The sequence below is a fragment of the Bombus pascuorum genome, chromosome 8 (assembly GCF_905332965.1).
Source record: "Bombus pascuorum chromosome 8, iyBomPasc1.1, whole genome shotgun sequence".
Classification (NCBI taxonomy): Eukaryota; Metazoa; Arthropoda; class Insecta; order Hymenoptera; family Apidae; genus Bombus; species Bombus pascuorum.
The window spans coordinates 11,825,710-11,847,417 of record NC_083495.1 but is presented as its reverse complement, the minus strand read 5'-3'; the positions used below and the strand labels follow the sequence as shown (position 1 = coordinate 11,847,417).

Below are 21,708 nucleotides of genomic sequence, written 5' to 3'. Positions count from 1 at the left end.
GGAACATTGGAGTATAACATTGAACGACAACTTTGTATTTCTTTGATGATGATCACATCTTGCAGGAAATTGCCTCACCTACAAATTATCATCATAAGTATTACACTTTTAATACTTCTTACATTTTTATCTATCGTGTATATAAACATCATGTGCACTGTCCCATTCAAAATTTCTCACAAATACATAAACATCCTTGGCCCACTTATCATAAATATGAAAGCTAAATCTAGCAAATGTTAAAATTCTTCTCCTAATTCTTCCCTCCATAGTTTGTTGTAGACGCCCATTATTCATTTTCACTACCTGCACCGTCCAGCTGTCCCCTCAGCTAGATCCACGGATTATCGATCCACAGAAGGTCAGTACCAAACCACATCAGACGAGACAGCATCAACTCTGAATAGCGCGTTCCTAGAGAGAAAGAACGACAGACCCTTCTCCTTTCTCGTCATTGATTCCACTGCTAGGATGCCTGTGTGGCTACCGAGGGACGTGCGTTTACACTCGCGGTGCTCAGCCAGTGAACAGCGTGACGCCGAGCCGAGCATTTCGTCGCGTGCATTCACCTTCTTACATTCGTCCTGCTCAGCTCATCTTAACTGTGCTCTCGTTGTGAAAGTTTCGACACAAAACGAACACTGTCAAACGAAATCAGAGTGCGACGAGACTGTGCCAATACAGGAAATCACCGGCTCCGCAAATAGAGAGAGGCTGTTTGGCGGTCACTGTTAGATCTTAGTAGGAAACGACTCTCACGTACGTCTTTTGGTTGTCTATTTTTATGATTCAGTGAGACGAAGGATTTTACGTCTTCTTTCAGATTTATTGATTTTTTTCTGTTTCAATAGCGAAAAGGTTGAGAAAAGATACGATTGACAGAGAGCGAGAGTGATCGATACAGAGCTTTTTATTTAAAAAACTGCGAGTGATTTTGAAGTTTAATAGAGTAGAATCAGGATGCTTCTAAAGATACAAATAGATCGGTGTATGTTGTCATACGGGTCCGGAAATTTATGATAGAATATTTGAATAACCGGTGTCATTCATGGTTTCCTATCGTCATATGGATCTTGATAGGACGATTGATGAATTGTTTACATTTCCAATGAGCGTGTCATATACGGGACGTTTGATTTATGAGTAGTAAAGAATTCAATGGCAAGTTTTATATTTGACGAATATATATTATTTTTATTTTAGTGAATGGCGATAGTGTTGGAAAATTAGTTATTGGAGAAAAGTTAGAATCTGAAGTTGATACTTTTGAGTATCAATGTATCAATGATTAATCAAGTCTATTGAGAGTCTTCTTTCAACTTGGTTAATTTTTTGAATTGTATATGAAGTACATAAGTGGGCATGAATGATGAACTACGAGACTTTTGTAATGTAATACATTCTGATTGTATCAGAGAATGGTGATAGTGTTCTGAAATTGATTAGTGGAGGTAATTTAAAATGAACAGTGGATACTTTTGATTAGTTTTAACGTCGACAGAAGTGCTTTTGATGAGTGCAACAACTTTTCAAGCGAGCTAGCATGAGACTAGGTCGTGTCATTTGTTGGAGATTTCACGTCGCCGTTTGTTAATGATTTTGATTACATCCTCATTGCCGTGTGGATAGGTATAAAGGATAGTTGAGCATCAAGAAAATTACTGCACGAGAATTCTATAAAATTCTCTGTGCCCACTTGTCAAAACAAATATCTGTAAATAAAATTTCTCGCTCTTAAAGTTGTTCTTTCCAGAAAATTTAATTCACCATCTCATACTACATTCATATCGTTGATGCGAATTTATGTCATTTAAAAAAATATGATTTCTAACGTGTAATTATATATTTTGTCAAGTTATCTTAATTTCTTTGCTTTCTGTATGTCTCTTAATCTACACATACACAAATACTTGACAATTTCTTCAAATTTAACAATTTAGAAACTATCTGCTGTTGTGAAGTATCTAGTATATGTCTAATACACCTCGTTAAACATTAGTTGTTTCTTCCCGCATTTATATGCATTTTAACATTCAGGAAACTTTTGAGACAAAATAGCTGAGGAAATCTTGTTAATTTCTTAGATACACGACCGAGTGATTATACTGGTAAATACCTCTGCCTCTTTTTGTACAATTCCATTCTCTATTCGATGTATTCCTCATTATCTCAGCTCTGTTCTTTGCTCGATGAATCGTACAGTCAATCAACTGGACTCTAGACAAGTTGCGAACATGTTGATCATTCTTTAAGAAGTAGGAAGCGAGTCTGAGTAATGAGTTCTTCCAATTTCTCTTCGAACCAATAAATATCGCTTAACCGGCAATCCTCGGAAGTTAAACTCTATTTGAATTTCAAACGAGCGAATGTTGACGTTTGATAGAATATACGAGTGGCATGAAAATATTTAGAAGACCATCGCCCTGGTTCCATTTAATTTCTGATACCCGAGTGCGTAAACAAAAAGTACTGGTGTTCCAAGTAGGAACTTTTATCTCTTGAATTGATCATCCGAAGATTATTATAGTAGCACCGATCTAAAGATATAGAAACTCTAAGATGAGACGGATATTTATAAAAAATATGACGAAATGGTCTAAGAAAATTAGTTTGTGATGGCTAGAAATTACATATTTGTCACATCACGACAGTAAAAAAAGGAAACCTTATCGAATCATTTTCAATGATCATCGTTCTATAATCTAATCGTGTATGAGAGGGAAATGAACAAAGGTCTATAACAAGGTATTCTTATGTAATTCTTGCTATTCTGTAATTCAGTGATTCTCAATTCCACGAAATCCTTAGACACGTAACGTTTTGTATCATCTGAATAAATAATATTTAGTGTTTGTATTTACTTATGTAGGAAATGTAAGAAATGCTCAGAGAAGATTTGAAAATTATATAATAAAATAGAAAGAAATAGTTCAACACGTATGTTCTTCTCACAGGCCTTTCGTTTTTTCGTTAATCGCATGATCCACTCGCACACATACATAGAGTCGTCTTTGCTAGGAACTGAAGCATTGCGTCGCAGCTTCGACATCGACATCGTCATCGGTATGGACATCGTCAATTCCTAGACTCTGCACTTTTGTCGTGATTATATTTCATTCCTGCATTTATTTATAATGAGATTCTCACCTCCAAATTTGAGAGTTGTTAATGGACAATCGATGATCTTTTTAAATATAGCTACATACTTTGGCACGTGAAGGATTTCAATTTTAAGTTAAGTGCTGGGATTATTTAAAGAGGATCCGTGACAAAGAAAAGATTACAAATCGCTGCCCTGATCCATTCATCTTACCAAACAGGTCACGCATTCTGTGCTCGACACAACGGAGTTAGACACTGGTTCAAACTGTTCAATGCTACTTATTATTATACTACTATTCACGGTATTGAGAAAACTAATTCAGCCGTATCATTATCAGTGGGGAATCGTCAGGTGATCATAATTGAATTAAATATAATTTTTAAACGACGTCAATTGCCATTGACATTGAAGAGGAAATCGATAATTAACGACCCTTAGTCGATGAACATTAATATATTAAGATCGATCAAAGATTAAACGTAACCTGATCGTGGTAATTCCATGCGCTTCAAAAGAAAGAATTTTCATATATTATGTAGATTCTTTCGTATCGGTATAATGATTTCCGGAAGAAAACGCGTATGAGTCTCTGAGAAGTCACGAAACCAAAGTGATTGATTCTATTTTTGTCTATTTCCCAATTCCATTAGCCAGGAACGTAGTTACTAACTAGAACTTGTCAGGAAATATATAAACCACGGAAGCTGAATAGCGCACCGAAACTCCAACGTGAATTTGAAAGACTAACATTTATAATATCGTCATTTTTCTAACTTTGTAAGTTATGAAGTTGAACTGCGCTTTGAACAGCTCACCTGTCACCTTTTTTATAGGGAAGCAAAATTATTTGTCGATTAGCATTATTAGACTGCACGTGACATATGTATCGTATATCCTTTGGATTTAGTTAATTCTAACGAACTTTGTTCTTTAAATGCTTGTATCGTCTGTTCTGCATTGCGAGCACCAAGCTAAAAATTTCATATTATAATGTTATTTGTATTATAGAAAACTTTAAATGTTAAATTCCTTCAAAGAAAGCAAGATACTTGTAGAAATCTGGGACAATGTTTAACTTTTCAATTACGTATTTATATTCGTATGTATATTGCGTTCGCTATTAAAGAGAAATCTATCGTGAAAGAACACATGAGCAGCACGATAATTCCGTAATATCTATATTCTAGTAATAACCACTTAACTGACTTCGTCAAAGAAAATGAGTAATTCTAATCGATAAAAAGAAGAATATTGAAAACATGATAATGACTACGTTATATCATATGCCATTACATTGTAATAAATATATAATTTAATACGAATTACATAATGGCAGTACTATAAATGAATAATGTGTCGATTTTATAATGGAATGGAGAAATAAGTTATGAGAATGAACTTAATTAGCTGTGTTTTAATACAATGCTTCGAGATAGAATAAGATATTCTTACTTCTGAATGTGTTTAGTTAGTTAAAATTATGCGAAGGCTATCCTGTCATTTATGTTTGCGATTGAAAATTATCCAGAAGCTATTACCTCACATTTTGTAATCGATATTATTATAATCGATCTTATGCTCGATTCCTTACAAACCAAACTTTAAATGAACTTCAATTGATTTTACGTTCTATAAAGTAATCGGAACATTTAGAAAGTAAAAAATAATGCTCCAACTGTAGCGAACGATTCGTGCAACCGCAGGAAGTTTCTGCTGTTTCTATGCTCCTTAACTTTTACAAGCTAACATTAACGAAACTAAAGTCGAAATATTTTTTAAACTAATCGGCTTTAGACAATCGATAGCCTCTATTTTCCATATTTTTCTTTTTGCAGAATATTCCAAATAACTTGATAATTCATTTTATATTTACATCGTTGCACTTACGAAAAAATTGAAATTATAAAAAAGAAATATGTCCATATATCAATTATTCCCCCCTCCTAAACATTCTTATTTAACTTCAGTGAAAGAAAAGATACAATTTGTTTGAGTTATAAGTCATTCACACTATAGAATCGACCTACTTCGAAACAATGAAACGAGACACACTTACTCCACTCCAACGAGTCGATTCTATTTCTTTTCTCGTGCGTAGCTTTTATAAATAATCCGATTGCATTGCTCGAAGGGCACGCTAATAATGTGCGGTCATTTCGACCAGGATACATATTCCCGTAATTTTTCTGGTGTCTAGCGTAAAGTTTACTCGCTTAAGTATCGTTAGAGCCCACGTCGGCTACGAAACAGGCGGAGGAGAATGGTTTCGGGCGTAAAATTTGATGATGATGCTGGCTTGCCACAGGAACTCAAGGTCAATGACTTCCTAAATATGTCTCTATGTCGGAAATTACGTTAATATTACTTATGCACGATTATGTCTATCGTGTACTGAATTTCTATTTCTAGAGTGTTGCAACAACCATCTGACATTGAATTTCATTAAGTGTTTCAAAACAAACAGAATTTTTGGTTAACCTTGACATTCAAACACAGCTTATCCGAATTAAAGATTTTCTTATTAATAATAGCAATGATGAAATGTAGAATTTGATGCGTTATCCCGCTTATTTTACACTTTTGATCATTCATTATTTTATCATTTGGATATACATGCATGTATTCGTTTCTATTCATTTTACGAATATGATTCTCTTTAAAATTTTTAATCATAGTTCATTTTTACTTGTTTTCATCTCCAATTCTTTCGTTTTCAATCACTTAGCTTATATTTGTTATACAATTTGATAATGACTTGATATGACGATTTATAATAACGATATTACGAATTGGTTTATTATTAGCGGGTCCAAAGGAGAATCGCTGAATTGATGCTACTGTAATAAGAGGAGGAACTCAGAGAAATACGATGGAGATTCTGGGAGTGAAATTCGCTCCGTTAAACGTTCCATTAAATCGGAGATTAGAAACGCTGTCAGCCGCACTTTGGATCCTAATTTTCGCATTTGGAAACTTCGCGGGATATATTCTCACCGCCTATTTTCTTTTCTTCAGCCAAACCATGCGTTACTTCATATTACTTTACTTCATCTGGATGTATTACGATTGGAACAAGTTCGATGTAGGCGAAATACGGTAAGTTCGACCATTCATTTGCTTATTTATTTATTTATTTATTTATTTTATTTGCAAGCTTCAGCCGTATGTTACAAAATGAACAAAAGGAACTACATTTTTCAACCTAGAAGTAAAGGAATAAATACAGAAAATAATGTAATATAATAACCTGTTAAAAGTTACATTACTGCAAACCTTGTTGATAATCACATACAAAGAACCAACGAAGAATTTGAGTTGACTAAAAATACCATTACGTGTATGCGATATCTTTTAGAAAAATTGATCTTATCCTTTGATAAATATGACTTAGATAACGAATCGATAATATACCTTCGGCTTACATAAACGAATAAATAAGGAGTGAAGCGCGACTTGATAAGCGCGTTGAGTAAGAGTCATACAAAAAATTAATTCGATTCAGTTATATGGAATGATCAGCATTTTATTTCTTTGATTGGATAAAACGTTATTTATATTGGAGATTCATATTAATAAGTTTGATCAATAATATATGCTGTTTCGAGCAAACTGTATGCAATGAAAATTTCATTTGAATATTGAACTCGTTAATTTATATAATCATCGGCGGAGGTGTGACTTAACGAGTTGGATTTCTGTACTACAGGCGAAAATTCCTGCGGTGGATTAGAAGCTGCGCGTGGAGCCGATACTTCTGTAACTACTTTCCTATAAAATTAGTGAAAACCACTGATTTGGATCCGAACAAGTTGTATTTATTCTGTAGTTTTCCGCATGGAATCCTATCGTCAGGAATTTATGGCGCATTCGGAACAGACATCATCGGCTGTAGAGAACTTTTCCCGGGTCTCGAATTTAGAGTCGTCGTACTGAACCAACACTTTAAAGCGCCGCTTTTCCGCGAGTATTGTCGCGCCAACTGTACGTATCATTTATTACTTTTTATTTGGTCATCATATATAAATAGCTGGTGCAGTTACATATCTCATGTGGCAAAAAGACGTAGGATAAACGATACTTCATAAATGAAATATTTTAGACTGTTTTTATGATGTACCTAGTATACAAATATTAATATAAGCATATACTATTGCCGGAAAATTTTTATTTGTTAAATAACATAGTATTAAATCACTGTAGCAAGCAATAATATATAACACCGATATTCTTTCTTTATCTCCAGAAACATTTCTTAAATTGTCATTCCACGAAATGTGGTAGATTTCTTTTTGAATATATCCGGCTTCTGTAATTTTATATTTTTGTTACTTCGCCATCAACGATTTACTATGGTTCAATTAAAATGCAGGCGCTATTGGAAGCAGTTCAGAAACCTTGACACATCAACTATCAACAAAACCTTCGCCACCATACACAGGAAAGGCGACAGTTCTGATCGTCGGTGGAGCGGCAGAAGCATTCGAATGTAAGCCGGGCACTTATCGCATCCTAATAAAAAGGAGGAAAGGCTTCGTAAAGCTCGCGCTGAAAAATGGGTTAGAATTATCATTGTTTTCGTTGATTCGAATCATAAGCTCATGAGAACATGAAACAATAGAAACCTTGTCTCTTTAAATCTTGAAACCCTACGCAAATGTGATTTCCCCTGCATACAGTATACTCACCTTTAACCTTTAACTTATTAACATTTTTATCAATATGCATAAATTAATTGAGTCTCGACGAAACGAATCGCTAATGCACAATGAAATTAACCCTTAGCTGACATCTGTGGATTAAAATAGATAATTTTACTTTATATTCTATGGTTCACGTGATAAATGTCATTAACGAACTTTATCGCATAAAGTAGAAGATAAACGATAAAGACTCAATAAAATCCACTGCACAATTGTCCATCACGATTCCAATTTTCTGACCGTTAAACTGCCGATTTTTATGCACATTCCTATTTTTATAAATCTAATGAAACAACTACATAGAAATTTATTTCATTCACTGTATGTTATGTTTTCGGTATTTTGTACATTTTTGTACATTGTGTGACGCTGCACATTTTTACAACCTTAAATTTTCTCTGAACGCATAGAAATCTGCAGTACAATGATAAACACTATGACTCAACAGTCAACTGAGCGTTTGAGGATTAAACACGGTATTGCAATTACAATATCGTCGAAACTAATGAAATTCGTTTGTTTCAGAAACCCTCTGGTTCCTGTCTGTTCATTCGGGGAAACGAACATTTACGATCAATTGACCTGGCCAGATGGCTCGTTCATGAAGAGACTACAGGAGTACATTCGTAAGAAAATCGGTATTGCACCAATTGTACTAGTTGGTCGAGGATTCTTCCAGTACAGTTTCGGTCTTATCCCTCGACGGAAGCCAATTACTGTCGTTGGTAAGTGTTCAAAGCTGCGAAATATCTAGAAATATATTACTATAATCTTTCTAAGAATATAACTTTACGGAAGAGACTTTGGTGTTTGGAATACGTTTGAAAATTGTTATTTTCTCATAGAGGAAATTTCTTTAGCGCTACGTAATTTTTTTTCTCAGTCGGTAGTCCGATGGAGTTACCAAAGATAGAAGAACCAACGAGAGAACAAGTCGAGGAATATCACGAGAAGTTCGTCAAGCACCTGGTGAACTTTTTCGAGAACGAGAAACACAAGTACATCGAGAACGCGGATTCGGTGCATCTTGAGTTCGTATAGTGATATCACGAAATAGTGACAATTTATAACGGATCCGCGTTATTGATTGCTCGAAGGACCAAGAAATTGCTCAATTATAACCAATAACGTGTATTTATGTATTAAAGAAGTTTTAAGATGTGAAAGAATTTAACAGTGTATGGACAATCGTTAGGCGATGTAGTCAATTCGATAATTACGTGTTTCAAGAACTTTGCATAGAAAAGAGTCAATAGAGTTATAATATCACGAATAAGGACCGAAGAGCTATACGGTATGTCCAGTTTAAATGTACGCACGTTATCATATCTCTAATTGTTAGAAATATGAATAAACTTTTGTATGAAGGTTAGGAATTTTGTATCATCAATTTTATTAAATCCATCATTTAATTCATCATCGAATGAAATAACTTTTATACAAAGAGTACGTTTGCATTTTTAATAGTTGAAGAAATATTAGCATTCAAACGTATGTATTTAAACTGAACATATTCCATATATAATTATACTTTTTCCATATGTAATTATGTTTTTACATAGAAACATGTATATTTCATGAGATGCGGTCGTTAAGAATTTTTAGGATCTCGCGCTGCCGAAGCAGAATATTCTAGTTAGATGTAAGCAACATAAATCGATCTACTTGTCACGCATTTTTCCACTCTGTTAGGATTTGAAGTTCAAATCAGAAGTTATTAAATACGTTCTTAGCGAGCGCTTCTCTTCGACGATTGCTTGTACGAAATCAGGGATTTTAAGAATTGTTGATACTACAATAACTGTACATATGCATAAAGCAGATAACAGAGAATGTAAATTGTACAATAGTTATTATATACTCCGTGCATGCGGTTTGGTGATAAGGCTGTAGTATCTACCTTTTTGTAATTTTCATAGAATCTTACGTGACCTCTAAAATGCCCTATTTCTTTGGGCTTCTAGGAAGATATACCTAAATGCAATAAAGATATACGTTTACGCGAGGTGATAAATAATCACATGCGTAGCATAAAATCCTCGTATTTGTCAGTAAGCGAAAAATGACAGATCTTTCGCGGTATAGCTGACAAACATATGTACAAACATATGTACAAACATATTTGTTGATAAAATGAAATAGAACATTTTTTGTATATATAGCAACCTTCGTTGCAAACATAACTGAGTCTTTTTTTATAAAATATCTATTGTTAGAAATTGTTAAATAGATCCATACAAATTGTTACGCACTACAATGCGTTATAGTATGTGCACGTCCTTGATTCAGTGGTTAAATTAATTGAAGTTGTCCCGATAATAATAACAGTAAATACGAATAATTAATCGAGGCATATTTTTCTTTTGGTATCGGTGAACTCTAATAGATGCACACCTTTCCCTTTCATCAGTTTCTCCTTATACATATATATATGTGGTGGCACTCGATAGCAAATACCACCGGACGACACCAACCAGCGTCGGATGACCGCAGCGCAGTAATTAGCGCCTTAAGTTACGAACGTTCGGAACCCGGGAATAAATCCCGGCGACCGGAGACCGATTTTTCTTCCGCGGCGTCTAAAGTGAGAAGAAAAAGCAGCAGTATCACAGTAGTGATATCTACACTAGAAACACACAACTATCACGGCCTATCCACCAGATATATATATATCGACCGTGCAATAAACAAATTGCCTCAATAGAAGAATTGTTTGATACGCTCATGGTACACGCAACGAGGAGTTCGTCCGTTTCAATGAATATATGGAAGGAAAAAAAAAGTACTATTATCTTATTGCTAAAGATACTTTTATTCTACTGAAGCCTAAAATTGGTGCTTTACTAATAAACAATTATTTTTATTTAATTAGTGTCTTTGAATAATTATGCCGTAGGAATATGACGTTGCAAGACACTCTTATGCGGCAATTACTAATGGAAAAATATTTCCTCTTAAATATTGTGCAGAAATTTGCATGGAGAATTTTATGGAACATTGAGGAGATTTTACCAGACTGCTACAATAACAAGTATGAGTAACAACACTACAGTACAAATGAAGCTTGGAAGTATCCATTCGTCAGAAAGTGGAATGTCTAAAGATCGTAATCCTTGTACGTATTCCTTCTTAACTCAACCTGTTTAACATTTCCTATTTTCTTTCCTCTTCTTAATTTGATTAAAAAATTCATGATGTCGCTAATGCAAAAATTGATACCGCTTCTTTTTGTATTTCTTTTTTGAAAAATCCAACCACCCATAAATGTTCACACTTTGCAGAAAATTACTGTGCCTACTAATTATCATTATAGGTATTACGCTTTTAATACATCCTACATTTTTCTCTATCACGTACATAAACATTGCGTGCACTATTCCATCCAAAACTTCCGATAAATGCATACAAATCGTTGGTCCACTTATCATAAATATGAAAGCTAAATCTAGTAATTGTCAAAATTCTTTTCCTAATTCTTCCGTCCATAGCGTGTTGCAGACGCCCATTATTCATCCTTCGCAACTACCACCGTCCAGTCGTTCGATCAGCTGTATCAACGGATTATCTATCAAACGGATCTCCCAGGACTAAACTGCATCAGACTAGCTGGCATCAATTTTCGATATCTCATTCCCACAGAGAAAGAAAGACGGAGCATTCTCCTTTCTCGTCATTAATTCACCCCTTTTGCAGAAATGCTGCTTGGCTATCATGAAACACGTGATTGCATTCTCGAACACTTGCACACGCCGCTCAGAGTACACAGTGTGACGCCCAGCCGCGTATTTTGTCGCGAGCATATATCTTCTTTCCTTCCTGTCCTGTGATCGTTATTTCAACCGTGATCTCGCGGTGAGAGTCCGTCTCCAGTATCATAACTCATTGTAACAGTGTCGTAAACGGAAATCGCCGACTTCGCAAATAGACGGAGGCTATTTGGCAGTCACTGATAAACCGTGCTAGAAGACGACACTCAGGTACGTTCCTTCATAGTCTAGTTTTTGGATTCGGTGGAACGGAGAGCCTTACATCATCTTGCCGGTTCATTAACTTTTTCAAATAGATTCAGACAAAATGTGACTCAAGACAGTGGAAGAGATTTTTTCATTTAAAGAAACTGCGAGTAACTTTGAACATTAACTTAAAGGAATTCGGATATTTCTAAGTATTAAAATACCTTGGTAACTAGTACACATTAAAATACATTGGTGCGGCTGTAGCTGCTTTTCTTGAAAACCAAAAAAAAAAGAAAGAATAAAACCTTGCATCGCCCATGCTGTTCGCCAGACTTAGCACCGTGTTATCATTTTATGGCGTTACGAATTTATGTAATAACGCAAGAGAAACGTTATGGCGATATTCAAGACATTCGGATGATTGACGATGGATTTTCAAAGACATTACAAAAAAAGAGGTGCATAGATGACCGGGTGCATTAGCTAGCAATTCAATCCACTATATCATCGCAGAAGGAACGTGATTCAAATAAAGTAAAACATTCTCCTCAAAGCAATGCCTCTGATCTGTCGTTACAAATTTCCGGAACTAAAGTTTTTGGTATTTGTGATAACAATGACGAAATATAGAGTTTGACAGGATTATCCCACTTATTTCAGACCTCTGGTAATTCATTTGAGATAATGATCTGTTTCAATATTTTATCAGTTGGATATATGTATTCATGATTCTCTTTCAAATTTTTAATCATCGTTCGTTTTTACTTGTTTTCATCTCCAGTTCTTTCGTTTTCAATCACTTAGCTTATATTTGTTATACAATTTGATAATGACTTGATATGACGATTTATAATAACGATATTACGAATTGGTTTATTATTAGCGGGTCCAAAGGAGAATCGCTGAATTGATGCTACTGTAATAAGAGGAGGAACTCAGAGAAATACGATGGAGATTCTGGGAGTGAAATTCGCTCCGTTAAACGTTCCATTAAATCGGAGATTAGAAACGCTGTCAGCCGCGCTTTGGATCCTAATTTTCGCATTTGGAAACTTCGCGGGATATATTCTCACCGCCTATTTTCTTTTCTTCACTCAAACCATGCGCTACTTCGTATTGCTTTACTTCGTCTGGATGTATTACGATTGGAACAAGTGCGAGATAGGCAAAATAAGGTGAGTTGAAAATATTCATTTATTTATTTATTTATTTTATTTGCAAGCTTCAGTCCTATGTTGCAAAATGAACAAAAGGAACTACATTTTTAAACGTAGAAGTAAAGGTATAAATACGGAAAATAATATAATATAATAACTTGTTAAGAGTTACAGTACTGCAAATCTTGTCGATGATCATGTAGAAAGAACCAAAGGAAAATTTGTGTTGGCTACGAATATCATTACATGTCTGCGTCATCTGGTAGAAATAAGAATATTAATATGAAGATCTTACCATTTGATAAATGTGATTCAGATAACGAATCGATAATATTCCTTCCCGTTATATAAAAGAGTAAACAAGGAGTGAAACGCGATTTGATACGTACGTTGGTCGAGAATTATAGAAAAAATTTATGCAAGTCAACAACAAAGTTTCATTAGGATACTGAAGCCATTTATTTATACAATCATCAGCGGAGATGTGACTTAACGAGTTGGATTTCTGTACTACAGGAGAAAATTCATGCAGTGGACTAGAAACTGCGCGTGGAATCGATACTTTTGTAACTACTTTCCTATAAAATTAGTGAAAACCGCTGATTTGGATCCGAACAAGTTGTATTTATTCTGTATCATCCCGCATGGGGTCCTGTCGACAGGAGTTTATGGCGCATTCGGAACAGACATCATCGGCTGTAGAGAACTTTTCCCGGGTCTCGAATTTAGAGTCGTCGTACTTGATCAATTCTATAAGTCGCCGCTTTACCGCGAGTATATGCGCTCCAACTGTACGTATTATTTATTACTTTTTATTGGACCACACAGTGCATGTACGCTTACGCTATTATTCATATGCATTGGGACACTTTATTTCACTAGTACAGTATTTGAATTTCACCACAGCGTATGAGGATAATCAATTAATAATTCGGCAAGCAGTATTCGTTATCTTTTATAGAATGAATTCATTAGAAATTTTCATGAAAAATTGAGAAACATGGCAATACTGTTTCTTACTATTTGTTATATATGATACATATTTGCTACATTTACATTTACATATAAATACCTCTTTTTGGAGTAAACAGATGAAAAATTTATTTTACGTGGTAATATACACATATATTTTCTATTTGTTATACATATCTACGCTATACTGCATAGCTCTACTGTTTAAATTTGCTTGGATTTGCTTGAATTTACATTCACAACCTATCTATCAATTTAGAAGAAACTTTTTCGTCTGATTTACAATTCAGAAATTAAAGAATCCGGAAAGAAGAAGCTTGCCAAGTAACAATATCGTTTTTACATGTTTTAATGATTTCTAACGTTAATTTTACTATTGGATGTTGCATCTTAAATCGAATCTTAATATCCTTTAATACGAAGAGTAAAATCATTGCACCATATTTTGCAAATACATCTCTCCTGAGACATGTAAATATTTGATGTTTGTTAATGACGATCATTGTTTAATGCGATGTGTATTTTTTCGAACTTGTTCGTGCAAAAAAGTGATCGTTACCGGTATAAATTGGCTCCAGCGTAAGAGACATATTTTATAAGTGAAATACTTTGAACTATTTGTACAATGTACCTACTATACAATTGTTAATGCGCATACATCATTGTTACATGATTTCTATTAAGGAAATGACAAAGTCATAAAACACAAAGTACAAGGTTCTAACATTTCTTAGATCGTCATACCAACTTTTCAACGATTTCTTTTTACTTGTTGACTTCTCTAATCTTACATCTCTGCTATTTTTCTACCAAATAACTATTATGATTCAACCATTTAATTATGACTCATTTGAAATCGGCAAATAAATAGGCTGTTTTCCGAGTACTGCAGAATGTATAAAACAACAACTATCGACGAGACCTTCGCCACCGTACACCGGAAGGGCGACGATTCTGATCCCCGGTGGTGCGGCAGAAGTATTCGAATGTAAGCCGGGCACTTATCGCGTCCTGATAAAAAGAAGAAAAGGCTTCGTAAAGCTCGCGCTGCAAAATGGGTCAGTATAATCTTTCTTTTCGTTCACTCGAATCTTAATCCCATGAGAACTTAAAACAGTAGAAACCTTGTCTCTTTGAACCTTGTGCCTGTACACAAATCTAATGTAGCGTGCATGAAGTATAGTGACTTGTACATGATTGGATTCTTACTTCCATATAGAGGCACAAAAATCAGCGGTTTTATCAAGAGCATCTGTCACTCAAAAACCAAAGTGACACTTGCGGAATTCGTTTGTTTCAGAAACCCTCTGGTTCCTGTCTGTTCATTCGGAGAAACGGACGTTTACGATCAATTAACCTGGCCAGATGGCTCATACGTGAAGAGACTACAGGAATTCATTCGTAAGAAAATCGGTGTACCGCCGATTCTACTAGTTGGTCGAGGATTCTTTCAATACAGTTTCGGTCTTATCCCTCGACGGAAGCCGATTACTGTCGTTGGTAAGTGTTCAAAGCTGAGAAATATCTAGCAATATAATACTATAATCTTTCGAGAAATATAACTTTACGGAAGAGACTTTGGTGTTTGGAATACGTTTGAAAATTGTTATTTTCTCATAGAGGAAATTTCAAGCTTCTTTAGCGCTACGTAATTTTTTTTCTCAGTCGGTAGTCCTATGGAGTTACCGAAGATAGAAGAACCAACGAGAGAACAAGTCGAGGAATATCACAAGAAATTCGTCAAGCACCTGGTGAACCTTTTCGAGAACGAGAAACACAAGTACATCGAGAACGCGGATTCGGTGCATCTTGAGTTCGTATAGTGATATCACGAAATAGTGACAATTTATAACGGATCCGCGTTATTGATTTCTCGAAGGTCCAAAAAGTTGCTCAATTGCTTAAACGTATATTGATGTTTCACCTTTCGGCTCACGAGATGGAGAATTTTCTGTTTCCAATGAAGACATGAAGAAAGGAAAGTAGGGCAAGGTATGGAGTACAATTATTTTATCGCTGAAGATATTTATACTATTTAAGGGAAAAATTATATAATATTTTAAGTATTTTGTGATACTTTGAATGTGGTTGGAACTTGGAGATACTGTTATGGGGATATTTATTGGTTTAATAATATTAGCTATGAAATATTTTGTAGAAATTTTAGTGAAGAATTGTACAAAGTATTTGATTCGGGAGTATTGTATGTGTCATTTTTAGCTGATGTATTTCATAATTAATATTTATTAGTACAGAATAGTAATAAGTGAAAATGTTAAACCAAATTTACAAATAAACATTTACAAGTATACCAAATATATAAATAATTAATTAATCCTCAGTAATAAAAAAGATAGCAGAAGAATTAAAAATATGCAACTTAAACGTATAATTAATTTTCTAAGGATCCTTTTGAAAGTATCGCCATAATATTAAACGATAGTATCTTATTGCAGAAACAATGCACACGCTTGTATATCCAGGTAATGGTATACTTTATATATTTATATTCAATAGGAAATGATTTTTCTTCCAAATGTGTCAACTAAAGGGGCCGCCAGTATTCCAAAAATCAAGAACAATGTACACCAACCAGCCCTTCGTACTATCTATAAAAATATAATTCTTTCTTCGCATATATATTTTTAACAATATTTACAACTGTACATCTGATATTTTTATTAATATTTCACCTTGTCTTGCCATTCCTTGTTGGCGACGCAGTCGCGAAACTTCATCCTTGAAAAGTGAACCGTATTATAAAGTGGTATCCATGTATTTGGAATTTGTCTATAGAGGAACGTGTCTAATCTTTTTCGAAGGAGGAACGATTTCCTCGTTACCAGATCCCTCATCTGAAAATTTTACACCTGTACTTAATCTTTATAATATTTGACATCGTTCAAATCAACTTTAATCAATTAACAAATTTCCTTTCCTCCGTTAAATCCTTCAAATCTCGCTACTTCTACCGTAATTATGACATTATTCAAAACTAAAAAATAAATGCATTTTGCATTATTAAAATCGACCTTAATCGATTAAAAAATCGTATTTCCTTCATTAAGTCTCTATGAAAGTCTGCATGAAATAAATATTCGTATGATATTTAAGAATTTCAGAAAAAAGAGAATCACTGTAGAATATAAAAATTATTTTTCACTTCGATAGCATTTCAATACGAGAAAAATACCTCGATATAATTGTATATGGCAAGATCGCAACTAGCGTGTGCGTCCTCGCATCGAAGTTCCGTGAACTTTGGAAGAATCAAACTAAAATCTGAGTCGTAGCGTTCCATTAACTCATCCAGTAATAAAATATCCTCGAAACCCTGGCAAAGTAAGAAAATAATTTATAAAAAGACTCGTGAGACCATTAATAACGATGGTTATTTAAGTAACAGGACCAAGATTATGGAAGATATCTTTTATGAAGCTAAATAGACGTGAAATCGAATGAAACTAACCGTGTTCATTCCTTGGGCGTAGAAAGGCACCATGGCGTGAGCAGCATCCCCAACGAGAAGCGTTTTTCCAACGTGATATGGTTTGCACTACAGCGTATTTACAAAAAATAGAAAGATAAGATAAATTTAATTAAGATTAAAAGAATTAAATAAATTTTATTAAAGATTAAAGATTAAATAGATGGTTATCATTCCAAGTACATATGTACTGGATTAGTCATAATTCGACTACAGAATATTTCTATCTCATGCGTATTTAACTTGGATAAAAATATATCTTATCTTCAAAATGTGGTGATACATATTTTACCCTTCATAATTTTTATATCTTTGCTCATCTTTATATACCTTGTCATATTTATTATTTATTTATTAATTTCATACTTATCATAGATATAAATGAATAAACGTTTCCAATCTAACAGCAACGATACTCGAATGGAATACTATTCCATACACACACTAGATTATTATTATTTAATCAATTCCATTAATTTATTTTATTTATTCCGAATTTGTCTGAAATAGTCCAAATGACTAGTTCGAATCACAAAAAAGAGACTGGACAAATTATTGGAACTGGAGTATTAAAGATATATAATCTTGCGTAATTTGTCATTTCAATATCTTAAACATAACGAAACAATCCAAAGCTTTTAAACGTATCTTAATGAGATAAAAATCATCTACAATTAACGTCTCCTTTCCAATTAACGATAAATCCACTCGGACTCACCTTAATAGTAATCAATGTCTTTGGTTCCTTTTCGAAATAATCCTTAACTATCTTCTCCCTTCCAATTAATTCCAGTAGGTCTGGAAATTGCTCTTCGAAGAACTTCAAGAGATCCTGCGGCGTCTTCAACTTGTCCAACGTCGAGAAAGGGGCGAATATGTCACCGGTGAATGTGTGGTCGACATTAGGCAAAGCTATCATCATGAATTGTCCCCGTGGCCAAATATGAAAATGCTGACCACTCATCGCAAACTTGCAATCCAAGCGAGGTTTTCATATTTTCAAGGTTTCGTGAACAATGTCAAATGATTCGTATCTATCCCATTTATTCGTTTCTTTTCTTTTTTAAATTATTGTACATGGGATCGAAAGTTAGAAATCTAATAATATGGAAATTTCCAAGCAATATTTTTCAATCCTCTTTAGGACTGAAAATCCGTTTTCCAATTTAAATCCAATTAAGTAAAATCGCATATAGAGGAAATTAATTGAGATGTGTAAAAAAAATTGTGGAGTAGAAAAATTGCAGTTACCTCGTTATTTTTTCCAATGGGGACGAATAATTCGATGTAACCATGTTCAATGTATGTTTGACTAAAGTTGAACAGCGGCCTCTTCGCCATTACTCTTCTGATAGTCGAGTAAGCACCATCGGCGCCGATTATCAAATCTGCTTTTACCTCTTCTGTTCTTTGAGTCTTCGTGCTACAAAATTCAACGAGCTATACGTAACGCAAAATAATTTTCTAAATTATTTTATGAAGATATTCTTACTCTAGTATCTTCAGCTTCCCATTATCTAAATCCGCATCCAACACTTTCTTGTTGAAGAAAAGATTCACTTCTGGGTATTTATCGGCAGCTGTTCGATGAGTAAAATAAAAAAAAAATAAAAAAAATGAAGAAAGAATAAATAAAGGATAATTAAGTATCGAGTTTTGAAATGTTTGATTTGTAAAAAATTTAACATTATGTTCTATTCTTTATCAAATTGAATAAAAAGAATTCTTATCGTGTTTATTAAATTCGAAAAATTCGTAGCGATATATATTCTACTATCTCCCTCTATTTGCAAAATAGTGTTTGATAAATACTACTTCTAACAGGTTTTAGATTAGTGAATTGATACAAGATTAGTAAATAGAAAAGGTATCATTTATCGATGAAAACATTAGATCTTAACATTTTAATGAAAATCCAGTAAAAAATGCTCGAATGTCCGACTCAATTCGGCTCGTTCAGAAATTTGCTCTATCATTTCATTATAATTTCTTTTAACTTTTAGAAAACACAAGAAATTAAATACTTCAAAATCCTGCCTGCTCTAAATATTAGTAGAAAATATTGTTTAAAAAAGGCATGTCTTTTGAAAAAGCATTCACGAGGCTACGTAAATCTACAAGATCTTTGACAACAGATGGTAGAAGATTTAAAGGTACTTGTGCATACCATAATAAGATAAAAATGAAGAATAAAAAAAAGCCTAATGCCTCATCGATTAATTTAAAGCTGTATGGATTAAAGAATAGAACGTGTAGACATTATCTTGTATGAAAAGTTTCATACATATTCATGTACATATCAGATTAAAATGGCACTGGGGCGTTTCACGCAGAAGATCGTAAGAAGCACGAGCTAGTAGTAGCAAGAAACTCGACACGCTCGAATTCTTGTGGCTTCACGCACCACCGCGTTATCGGATATCCAGTCATTTTTCTTTCAACATAAGAGCATCTAATGTTCGTTCGCGATTCTTTTAAATCAAGATCTGATTTTTATCAAAATGAACGATCCTACAAAATCTTTTGGTTAAATTTAGATTAGAGTTTTGATTGATTAGCCGATTGTCCGATTAATTGATTCTCAAGAACTCGACACATCGGCTGACTAGTAATCTGTGACGATCATTTTCAAATACCGTTGTAAAGCCATCTTTATGATTGTATAATATTACGAAACGAAAGCGAAAACTTTTTCACATTTTCTGTTATACTTATCTTATTACGTCTTGTTTTTTGTTTTAAGCGACTTTTTCTTATCATAAAATTGAGATATAACGACCAAAATTCCTAACTAATTGGTACTTATCTAGATTGTTTCAATAAATGTTAATTATTATTTTTATCCAATTACTTGAGGGAGAACGATGTACGTCAATGCATTTCTAAGTATTTACTTACCATTTAATAGAACTATGTTTAAGCGTCGTCTGCTGATTGAGTAAATGCACTGCAAAGGAGAGAGAAAAAGAGAAGGTGCCAGAAACATTCAAAAGTGACTATTGCCTTTTAAATATATAGAAACTTTCATAGAAGAGTAAAAGTTCTAAAAAATTGCTCACATTTCCGTTTACAATATCGTAAGGTATGTCGTTCAGGGTACCATCTTTATTGTGGATCATTCTACCATGCATAGCAATGCCATGACCATCGATCACTGCCTCTTCAAGACCAACTCCCCTTAAAGCTTCCCGCCCTCTGACCGACACAGCCAAGTCAATGCTCTGACCTCGAGAATATTCCACTCTGATGTCTAAATGGTAATAAACGAATTTTAATCTTTACATCTCTGTTATCTTTCTAAAAAAACAAAAAAATGGCAAACACACGATATTTACTTATCGTAAAAGTGAATACGCGTATGGAAGAATATGAAGGGATTTTAATGCTCCGAAGTCACTTCTATCGCAGCAACTGAACATTGAATAACAAACAAGAAAATACAAAAAGCTTCTCAAAAGCATCGTAATTGTGGGAAATATATGTTTAGAATTCAAAGTTATTAAACAATCCTTGTGAAGTAAAAGAGAATCGGAAATTATCTTAAATATATAAGAAAGCAAGCTATATGCTAATTTAAAATTAAGAAGAACAACAAAATACACAAACATATAGAAACAAAACAACAGAATATATATATAAATAGTGAAAATTCTTAAGAAGTTCACCTGCGCGATATTCGTAAATGTTCACAGAATGGCCTCTTTTTGCGAAATAGCAAGCTGCCAGAGAACCAACCTAAAAGATCGAAGACTCACTATATCAATTTTCCGCACGAACTATCTTTAAAATTTCTAGTAAAAGCTTTTCGAAATATTATTTCTTTCGCAAAAAAATTATTTTCAAACGTCAAAACACGTACCAAACCACCCCCGACGATGGCGATTTGCGACTTTCGATTGGTGGCCGCCATGGTATACCGTTCTGCACCGAAGCCGCTAACCAACTACCTGTCCTAGCAAGATCCTCGTCTTACCGTACATGTTTACTAGCGTATATGGCGAGCTACGTAATACTAATCTCAGATATCATTGTGATTTTTCGACGATTCCAAGAATTTTGGGAGAAACGCAACTTTTTTTTCGGAGGTGTAAAAGATGCAAGGATCGAGTAGACTTACCATGGATCAAGGTAGATTTTTATCAGAAACAATTTTTAAGATTCTGAATTTTGGAAAATATTTGAATTTAAAATAATTTGCTAGTGGAAAAATAATATCTTAAAGTGTATCTTTGGAAGAGATAAGATAGAAGAAACTTTTGATCCTCAAGCGCGTATTTTGCGACGGTACGATTAAAAGCAGGTGTGTATATCTGAAGATATCTTTACGTCGATA

The 21,708-nt window shown here is 34.0% G+C and overlaps 3 protein-coding genes across 3 annotated transcripts; 2 read left to right on the top strand and 1 right to left on the bottom strand.

Moving 5' to 3' along the window:
• The first annotated feature begins 367 nt into the window (after window positions 1-367).
• Window positions 368-10,152, top strand: LOC132909679 (2-acylglycerol O-acyltransferase 1-like). Its single transcript, XM_060964626.1, has 6 exons — window positions 368-759; window positions 5,908-6,199; window positions 6,810-7,084; window positions 7,473-7,659; window positions 8,329-8,528; window positions 8,687-10,152. The coding sequence occupies exons 2-6, from the start codon at window positions 5,973-5,975 to the stop codon at window positions 8,842-8,844; spliced, it is 1,047 nt and encodes a 348-aa protein (XP_060820609.1). The 5' UTR covers window positions 368-759; window positions 5,908-5,972; the 3' UTR covers window positions 8,845-10,152.
• Window positions 10,153-11,620: 1,468 nt separating this feature from the next.
• Window positions 11,621-15,724, top strand: LOC132909680 (2-acylglycerol O-acyltransferase 1-like). The gene is made up of 6 exons (XM_060964628.1): window positions 11,621-11,780; window positions 12,643-12,934; window positions 13,433-13,707; window positions 14,760-14,946; window positions 15,189-15,388; window positions 15,554-15,724. The coding sequence occupies exons 2-6, from the start codon at window positions 12,708-12,710 to the stop codon at window positions 15,709-15,711; spliced, it is 1,047 nt and encodes a 348-aa protein (XP_060820611.1). The 5' UTR covers window positions 11,621-11,780; window positions 12,643-12,707; the 3' UTR covers window positions 15,712-15,724.
• A 541-nt stretch (window positions 15,725-16,265) lies between these two features.
• Window positions 16,266-21,415, bottom strand: LOC132909678 (kynurenine 3-monooxygenase). Its single transcript, XM_060964625.1, has 11 exons — window positions 21,235-21,415; window positions 21,041-21,110; window positions 20,435-20,625; window positions 20,274-20,322; window positions 18,868-18,955; window positions 18,627-18,798; window positions 18,094-18,345; window positions 17,358-17,444; window positions 17,082-17,222; window positions 16,582-16,743; window positions 16,266-16,497 (listed from the first exon to the last, which is right to left on the bottom strand). Exons 1-11 carry the CDS (start codon window positions 21,283-21,285, stop codon window positions 16,399-16,401), a joined length of 1,362 nt encoding a protein of 453 aa, XP_060820608.1. The 5' UTR covers window positions 21,286-21,415; the 3' UTR covers window positions 16,266-16,398.
• Window positions 21,416-21,708: the final 293 nt, after the last annotated feature.